General features: G+C 42.9%; 1 protein-coding gene across 1 annotated transcript; it reads right to left on the bottom strand.

The window, feature by feature from the left end:
* Window positions 1–596: 596 nt before the first annotated feature.
* On the bottom strand, window positions 597–3,996 carry LOC149441831 (oocyte zinc finger protein XlCOF29-like). Its single transcript, XM_089656841.1, has 3 exons — window positions 3,930–3,996; window positions 1,528–1,656; window positions 597–960 (listed from the first exon to the last, which is right to left on the bottom strand). Exons 2-3 carry the CDS (start codon window positions 1,621–1,623, stop codon window positions 697–699), a joined length of 360 nt encoding a protein of 119 aa, XP_089512967.1. The 5' UTR covers window positions 1,624–1,656; window positions 3,930–3,996; the 3' UTR covers window positions 597–696.
* Window positions 3,997–9,820: the final 5,824 nt, after the last annotated feature.

Raw genomic sequence — 9,820 nt, 5'->3', positions numbered from 1 at the left:
CACAGCTCAGGAAAGTGACCAGGGGATTACAGGCTGATATCACCCAGTCCCCGCCCTACTCTGGACCAATCAGTGAGCAGTATGGGTGGAGGAATGGATTTAGTGTTCATGACCCACCTGTGCTGATCTCTGTAGGAGTGTCCTCCTCTATAAATGTCCCCGTTATTCCATCCTCCTCCATAGACTGCTGATCATCCCTCACATACGCCTCTTCTTCTTCTGCTTTCACCTCAAATTCTATATCGATTGAATCTCCACTCTAAATCAAGGAAATGAGAGAAAATATCATCTCTAAAATGTAAGGTCACATAAAAATATCCACACATTGTCTCCACAAGTCCATGTTCTAGATTCTCCATCCCACCAACCTTGTAATAGTGAGGGATGGTGTGACCTTCCTGTGTGGAATCCCGGGAATACAGAGGACGGGGACATCTCTCTGGTGGGTTCCCATGACTGGATCCATCTGTAGGAAACACACACACTGACTGAATCCATTGTTTCTATGTGTTTATCAGATGATGGGGGATCTAGGTGGATCCTCCGTACTGCTCTCTCCTTTACAATAAAGTCTCCTCTTACCCGGTGATGTGAGGGGCGGCTGATTGTCCATCATGACGTCCTTGTAGAGGTCCTTGTGTCCTTCTAAATACTCCCACTCCTCCATGGAGAAATAGACAGTGACACCCTGACACCTTATAGGAACCTGACACACACAATGATACAGTCACCATCCAGACACATCCCTTGTCTGTTACTGGAGAATGTCCCAGAATTCCCGGCACCGCTCAGCTCTCCTGTCAGCTGATGGACCATCATGGTGGTCAGTTCCAGAATCTTCTGCTCTTTCTCCCTCTCAGGTATCAGAGAACAAGATGGAGGCACCATGGTGAGGCTCTGGGTTCTGCTCCATCCTCCTGAGATTGGCTCCCCACTAGACTTCTTCTTTACAATATAATCCTACAGATCAGGAGAAAAATAAAACAATATCAACCACCTGACATCATCTAAATGTGTGCAAAAATAAAATGGTCTATTGACCAGAATAGACAAGAGTGATGTCACGTGACCTCCCAGAATCCTCCTCACCTCTCCGGTCAGGTCTGTGTTTTATTAATAGAGATGAGAGTGATGTCATGTGACTTCCCAGAATCCTCCTCACCTCTCCGGTCAGGTCTGTGTTTTATTAATAGAGATAAGAGTGACGTCATGTGACCTCCCAGAATCCTCCTCACCTCTCCGGTCAGGTCTGTGTTTTATTATTAGAGATGAGAGTGATGTCATGTGACCTCCCAGAATCCTCCTCACCTCTCCGGTCAGGTCTGTGTTTTATTAATAGAGATGAGAGTGATGTCATGTGACCTCCCAGAATCCTCCTCACCTCTCCGGTCAGGTCTGTGTTTTATTAATAGAGATGAGAGTGATGTCATGTGACCTCCCAGAATCCTCCTCACCTCTCCGGTCAGGTCTGTGTTTTATTAATAGAGATAAGAGTGATGTCATGTGACCTCCCAGAATCCTCCTCACCTCTCCGGTCAGCAGGTAGATGATCTCCAGGGTGAGGTTTAGTATCTTCTCAGTCATGTGACTCCGGTCCTCCTCCATCCTCATTGGTGCCATCATGTGATCTATACAGGTCTCCTTGTAGACGGATAACTTTGGGAAATGAAAGTAAGAATGATTTGGATGGTATTGGTCACACAATAATAGGATGTGGATGTGAGGGGGGAATAGGAGGGTTGCTGGACATGTAAGGACTACTCCCCCCATGGGAAGACATTTTGTTTGGACTGTTTAGTGTTTACTACAATTTTGGGGTCCGGGGCCCCTTTTCTCTGTTGGGTTTGTTTGGTCTCTGAACTGGTTTTGATGAGTTTTAGATCTGCAGACAAGGAATGATAAATCTGATCCTTCCTATGACTAGTTTGCTCTGAGGCAGTGCTGTGAGGTCAATGTCGGCTCATCATGCAGGGATGGTCACTTTACATCACCCGACGCCCGGGATATGTAGTTCTGGGGGCCGGGCAAGTATTGTGTTTAATCTTTATCCCTGCTGAGGGCAAGCCACAGGGCTCTCCTTTCAGGTACCAGCCTCTGCCACCCCGTGTGTGAGAACCTCTCCTGTACCTGCTATGCTTCCCCGGCTCTGCTTGCCCATCTGTGGGCCCGGGTCAGCGGGTGTCGGAGGGTAGAGGGGACGGAGGAGAGCGGACATGTTCACTCCCTTCTTGTCCTGACCCAGAAGTGATGTTATGACAGATTTCCCGACCATCAAGGCCGGCAAAGAATGTAATGCGGTGCGATGTGCTATACATTACATCCAATGGAGTACAAGGGAGACATTGGGGGTCTTTTAGACCCTGGATGTCTCAATAAAGAGAACCTGTCATCAAAAGTCATCTCATAGAGGACTTTGTCCCCTTAAGTAAAAATGTTTTTTTTAAATGCAGAGAATTAAAGTTACAACCAAGTACATAACTCCTCCCTTTAAAAAATTTTAAGGCCCCCCCTCCCCCACATATATGCAACGTAAGAGCACACACTGGAGGGTCTACACGTGATAACATTGATTGTGATACACGTTACATATCGCCGGTCACACCAGAATGAGAGGATAATTCTAGGAGCAGACCTCCTCCGTACTCTATACTGATGACCTAGAAGGGGCTATAAATGTGTCCCCTATAGATAATACCGGGACTAAAGGTTGTCACCATTTCAGCACACAAAACTTAAGGTTTGACATGTTGGATATCTATTTACTCGCTGCAACCTCGGCTTTTATATTTTTACACATAAATGGGTCATTTATTGCTTTTTTGTGCCCTGAAATTAACTTAAGTATATTTTTTACTGAAATTTGGCATTTCCTAGACTTTGTGATAATATTTTGTGACATAAAAAAATAGAACTATCACTATTTTATTCTCTAAAGTCTCTACTTTTAGAAAACCTATATTTTGAAGGTTTTGTGTCATCTTCAGGTTAAAATGATTTTTTAAATGTGCAAAAAATGCAAAAACGGCTCTGGGAGTGAAAGGGAGAAAGGATAAGCCGGACACTCCCCTTTCCTGAGGAGCAGCCAATCGGTTCTCATTACACTGCAAGGAATCTCTCCTCCCTGCTAGTCCCCGGGTGCGGTGCTGGAGACAGGCGGGGGAGGGGAGGAGGAGATAAACAGCGCAATGTTACACATATTAAATGTTTTAGTCACTATAAAGCCCCATTTATTTTTTAAACCCCAGATATTCTTAAAAGCACCTCAGATTTATATACATTTTCTGTTAAAAAGGAATGTTTCCTTCCTCCTGAGCAGCAATGTAAGGGGCTCTATGCTCCATACTCCTGACCCCGGCACTCCATCATTGTGTTGGCTGCATAGTGTAATGATTGCCCATTGGCTGCCTGTGTAGTGTCATCATTGCCCTTTGTAGGCCATGTATGGTCCTTGTCTTGTCTATTTATTGTCAGTGCTGTTTGTTTAGAGGACCATATTACTAGAATTTATCTCCACAATGAGGAGAATGTTCCGGCCCCGGAAGTGGGGGAATGTTCTGCCCCTGAAGGGGTTCATCTGGGTTCCCACACTATATATGTGTGTATCATCATCTGCTGGAGATAAAAGACGTCACAGCGACTATGGAGGAAGAGGACGGACGTGACTATGGAGGAAGAGGACAGACATGACTATGGAGACAGAGGACGGACACGACTATGGAGGAAGAGGACGGACGTGACTATGGAGGAAGAGGACGGACATGACTACGGAGGAAGAGGATGGATGTGACTATGGAGGAAGAGGACAGACATGACTATGGAGGAAGAGAACGGACATGACTATGGAGGAAGAGGACGGACGTGACTATGGAGGAAGAGGATGGAGATGATGGGGGGTTACTGGGTGTAAATAGGAAATAACATCTTATTACCTCCTCTGCTGCCACTTCCAGCAATGTCTCTGATCTGCTTCCTCCCCACTCACCTCTCCGAATGCCCTCTCTGTACCTGACATCACTTCCTGTCTGTACCTGACATCACTTCCTATCTGTATCCCATAGAGAAGTCCTGTCTGGGGAGAAATGAGGTCACCATCTTGTGGAGTTCATAGGAACTGCAGCCCCAAGAAACATCCCTAATAACCATTCCAGCATTGTATCTACCTTACAGAGATTCCAGGGAAGATCAAAAAGAACTAAAAACAGTAAGAAACAATAAACCTAACTCTTATGCAACCAACTGATTATATAATATATTTTACTACAGATAGAAAAGTCTTAAAGACACAGAACACAAGATAAATACAAAATACATAATAAAACAGAGACCTCCAAAACAGATCTTTTTGGGTAAAAAAAATACAAAAATTCATCCTTAAGTATAAAAATATCTATCAATCCACTCATAATGAAGATGTCAGACATAAATGACAAGGATGTGATGGTCACAGAGGAATGGTGGTGGAGATCTCTCACAGTAAGAACACTTCCTTGAATGGTTCTATAAATAAAGAATGAATCCTGGAGGGAATAAAGCTGTAAAGCAATAAATAATATATAAACTGGGCCATCCACTTCATCCATAAAGACATTGTGATTGAAGATCTTCTAGATCACATAGAAGGAGGACTCATCCATGATTTCATACATTTGTTTGGAAGGATAGAACAATCCTCAGAAGGGAACATGTAGGATGACAGGAAAGGCTCCTGACTGGTGAGATCCTCCAAACATAATGATGACATCCATGAACTGGAGCGAGCTCGTTGGGGTGATAAAGCCAATCTGGAAACACTGTGTAGACGTTCTCCAAGAACTCAGCACACTCCAGGTGTGGAGAAAGTCTCCAGGTGGGGTCAGCCTGTCATTTATCATAGGTAGGAATGTCCACACATGGACTTCCACAGGGACCCCGAGACTACATATATAACTTGGAGGTACCTGTAACATGGAATATATAACTTGTAGTGTCCCCAGGTCTCCAGGTGAGTTTAGTCTGTAATTAATAATGCACAAATGGCCATATATATGGATTTCTACGGGAACCACCAAAACCATTCTGCATAGCTTGGATGTCACCAATATTACTAGGAGCCCATAAAGCAGATGACCATATAAAGATATAAAAGTCCAATCACTGCCATGGAACTTTAGATTAAAGGAACTTCGTTCCAGTCACACCATTCATTTTTTACACGTAAGGACCAAGTTGGTGTTGGTGAATAACTAGCAAAAAATAGGAGCATGGAGGAGGGGAGAGGGGGAATAGAAGAAGCAGGAAAACAAAGAGATCTTAGTCAAGGAGGGGGTATAGGAAGGGAACGGGTTGGGGAGGGAGGTTCTCCACAAATGGGGTAGAAAACAATATACTAGAATAAGAGCAGGATGGATAAACAATAGAGGAAAGTGACTATAAAATTGTTAACCTTTCCAAGGTGATTGGTTTTCTTTCTAACAGTTTGAGGTTTTGCTCTGTTATGAAAGGTTCGAGTGAAGCAGTTAAAGATTTCTATTTATTTACCAGTAAGTTTGTCTTGAAAGCATTACATTCCACAAACAATAGACAAGATGATCCTTTAATGGACTGATAAAAGATTGGCCCCAGCTCTCCAGAAAGGAGTACAGAGCTTTAGCAGATGTTGTTGCCCGATGACAGGAAAGTCTTGTAGAGGATATTGAAGATGATTTAGCTGACATGGCTTTAGAACTGGTGGAGGAAATTCAGAGATACGAGAATGGTGAGGAACACATGGTCCTGTCCAGAGTAGATGATGAGGGGTTTTATGTTACATCTTTTTCTTTTCCCCCTTGTTGGCAGTAGCTGGAGTTCAGTGTTCTGTGGCTGCAGTTACCAGAGAATTAAAAATGGTGAATTTTGGAAAGATGGCATATGATATTCTTATGGGAGAAGAATGTGTTGCTTTGGAACAGCTTAAAAACTGCCGTGACATTGTGATCAAGTCTGCCGACAAGGGTGGAGCCTTGTCATCATGGAGCGAGAAAAACATGTATTGATGTGTCAAAAGATTTTTAGATATAAGGAATGGTACACTAAGATAACATCCATCAACATGGAGAATGGTCAGAAGATATTCTTTGATGTGGTTGAGGAACCTGTATTTTTTACCATAAATATAATTTGGATATTTTCTCTGGTGGTGGGGGGCTGTCAGGTTTGCTGTACGGGGCCCCGTGATATCTAACAGTGGCCCTGGGTGTATGCTTGTGTCTGTGCCACCTGTATAGTTAGGAAGAGCAATAACTTCTGTAGCAATTGTACATACAGAGATGGACGCAGTCATCCATCTTGCTAAAGATCCTCCATCTTGTATCATTCTCTCTCCCTCCAATCCCCGTCCCTCAGGAATGTGGTCTGTGTGTATGCTGAGTTCACAAGGCATCAGGCCCAGCTGGATAGCTTCATGGTTATAAACCCCAATTAGCCTGGGCCCAGTATGTCTGTGAGACTCTTGCTTGGAGGTGATCGTAAAGCTATAAACCAGTCCTTCACTGGTCATGAAAGACATTCCGAGATAACAGTAAAACATACATCCTATTTAAAAGCACTTTTCCCTACAATTTCATGTCTTAAGATAGAAAATACTTACAATGAAACCAAGCATATATTCTGAGAGGTCACTTTAATACAAGTCACCTGATACCTTACACCCCTAGTTAAAGTCTACAGGAGAGCAGAAAGCCATATAGTTCTAGCTGAAATAGTAAGATATGGCATATTTGATGTCTGGACGTTCAGGATATCATTCTGCATATTAATCTACTAGTGGCTAGGCTGCTACATGCACCTAGACAAGGTTATTGACCCTGATATAACTTGGGAGGGATTTTGGTTCTAGCTTGGGTCTCCGCCTAGACCCCCTCCCCAAATGAGGCCATTGGCCCTTGGATTCAGAGCCACCCCCTGCTGGGGGACTACAAAATAGGCTGTCAGGCCTGAGAGAAGTAAGATGAAGAATTCTCCCTTTTTAACATCAGGAACCAACTTAGTAAAACGGAACCCTTTTGCTCTGACACTTGATCTGCTTAAACCAAGGCTGACGGCAAGTCTTCTACCTCCCTAAACTTCTTTCTGTTATCTCTCTGTTGTGCTATTGCTCTCTGTATTTATATATATATATACTGTATATATATATATATATATACAGTTGTGTTCAAAATACTAGCAGTCAGACATCACTAACCGGATCAATCACTGTTTTTGGTAGAAATGATATCTCTACATGGCAAATAATTTCCTAGCGGGTGTAGTAGAGTAATAGAAATCCCACAGACCCAACAGTCATGACATGCATGCTGCTGATTCTGTGTCATTGAATCACTCATTGAAAGGGGCGTGTTCAAAATAATAGCAGTGTGGAGTTCTATTAGTGAGGTCATTCATTCTTTGACAGAACAGGTGGCAATTATTGCCCTTATTTAAGGAAGGAAGGCAGCAAATGTTGTACATGCTGGTTACAGTGCATTTCTCTCTGAAATTCTGAGGAAAATGGGTCGTTCCAGACATTGTTCAGAAGAACAGCGTACCTTGATTAAAAAGTTGATTGGAGAGAGGAAAACATATAAAGAAGTGCAGAAAATGATCGGCTGCTCAGCTAAAATGATGGCAAATGCTTTAAAATGGCAACCAAAACCTGAAATATGTGGAAGAAAGCGAAAAACTACCATTGGAATGGATAGAAGAATAGCCAAAATGGCGCGGACTCAGCCAACAATCAGCTCCAGGAAGATGAAAGAAGGTGTGACGTTCCCTGTGAGGACTGTTACAATTAGAAGACACCTATGTGAAGCCAAGCTATCTGCAAGAAGTCCCTGCAAAGTCCCACTGTTGGGAAAAAGACATGTGCTGAAGAGGTTACAATCTGCCAAAGAGCACATTGACTGGCCTAAAGAGAAATGGGGCAACATTTTGTGGACTGATGAAAGTAAGATTGTTCTTTTTGGGTCTAGTGGGCGGAGACAGTTTGTCAGACGACCCCCAACACTGAATTCAAGCCACAGTACACTGTGAAGACAGTGAAGCATGGTGGTGCAAGCATCATGATATGGGGATGTTTCTCATACTACGGTGTTGGACCTATTTATCGCATACCAGGGATCATGGATCAGTTTGAATACATCAGCATACTTGAAGAGGTCATGCTGCCTTATGCTGAAGAGGAAATGCCCTTGAAATGGGTGTTCCAACAAGACAACGACCCCAAACACACCAGTAAACGTGCAACATCTTGGTTCCAGACCAACAAGATGGACGTTATGGAGTGGCCAGCCCAATCCCCGGATCTTAATCCAATAGAAAACTTGTGGGGTGACATCAAAAATGCCGTTTCTGAGGCAAAACCAAGAAATAGAGAAGAACTGTGGAATGTGGTCCAATCATCCTGGGCTGGAATACCTGATCACAGGGGCCAGAAGTTGGGGGACTCCATGCAACACAGATGTACAGCAGTTCTCAGAAACAGTGCGACTACAACCAAATATTCATGAAGTCATTCAAAGGAAAGCAAAATCTTCAAACATTTCTCAGTTTATATAGTGAATGTTTGAGTTTGTAAAGAATACAAACACTGCTATTTATTTGAACCGTCTAATATTCACTTTTCTTCCATTTTTTTAGAGGAACAACACAAATTTGATGTATTTTTCTTCATGTTGTGATTTGGAATAGAATGTATCGTGTTCTCAATGCATTTGTGTGGATGGAAATAAAAGCTATTAGAAGGATTTTCAGCTTTATTCACTTTTTTCAACACACTGCTATTATTTTGAACACAATTGTGTTCCAACACAGTTATATATATTGGGTATATCTTTTTCTGTAAATATTTTTATTGCACCATTTTGACATTTTTAATTATAAATCCTGTTTTCTGAAAAGTGTTGAACTGTTTCTAAAGCTCTTTAATGCAAACTAAGAATCCCTGTCTCTGAAGAGCGCTACTGTGTGTTTTAAACTTCTGCATACATTTGCCTGCGGTGACAGTGTGTATACAGATGCTTATTCCAACATCACAGTGTTATTGCTAATATTGGCGAGTTTCCTCCTACTCTGTACAAAAGGTGGTGGTGGCAGTGTGAAGGGTTAATTGCGTAATTAACCTGACCCAGTAACAATCGCTCTGAGGTTGCGGTACATAGATTGTGGTCCGTTGGCTGGAAAATCTTTGTGCAGGGTGCAGCTGAGCGTGGCATTGTTATGCACGTGACAGCGCGGTTTTAGATTGGCTAGTCCTTTGGTCACGAGTTGGGGAGAAGGGCTGGGGGTCTGACACTGTGACCGTCACAACTTCTTCTATGGATTACCTTGAACCTGTGCTATGTACCTTAATGTGTCTAGGAATTGGACATGTTTTCAACTGAAAATACAATTATTAGTAATATTTCCCCTGCAAATGAGGATCAGCTCCTCGGTGGAGAACAGCGATCTCACCATGTCCAGATGTGGTCTGGAATTCCACAAAAGAACAATTCACAAAGCTAAAAAATAGACTTGCAAATTACCACTAAACTCTCCTAACTACACTCCCATCCACTAACACTCCCCACTTCCAGGTGTGTGCAAACATCCTTCCGCCAACATCATGACGTATTTCTGGTATGACAGCTGCTCCAGCGCCTCCTCCAGCAGCCGTCTTGGCGTTTATTTGTGCACCATAGCAATTTTCCATGTGGCTCCATTGTGTATATGACATTCAAAAATATATGTTTGCGGCTATTATGTATATGACATTGGTGAATGTATGTTTGCGGCTCTACTGTGTATATGACGTTGGTGAATGTATGCTTGCAGCTCTACTGTGTATATG

Source organism: Staurois parvus, unplaced genomic scaffold, assembly GCF_062004578.1.
Source record: "Staurois parvus isolate SC_StPar_1 unplaced genomic scaffold, SC_StPar_1.0 ptg000942l, whole genome shotgun sequence".
NCBI lineage: Eukaryota > Metazoa > Chordata > Amphibia > Anura > Ranidae > Staurois > Staurois parvus.
Note: the sequence above shows the minus strand (reverse complement) of the source record. Positions and strands in the feature narration are given on the sequence as shown.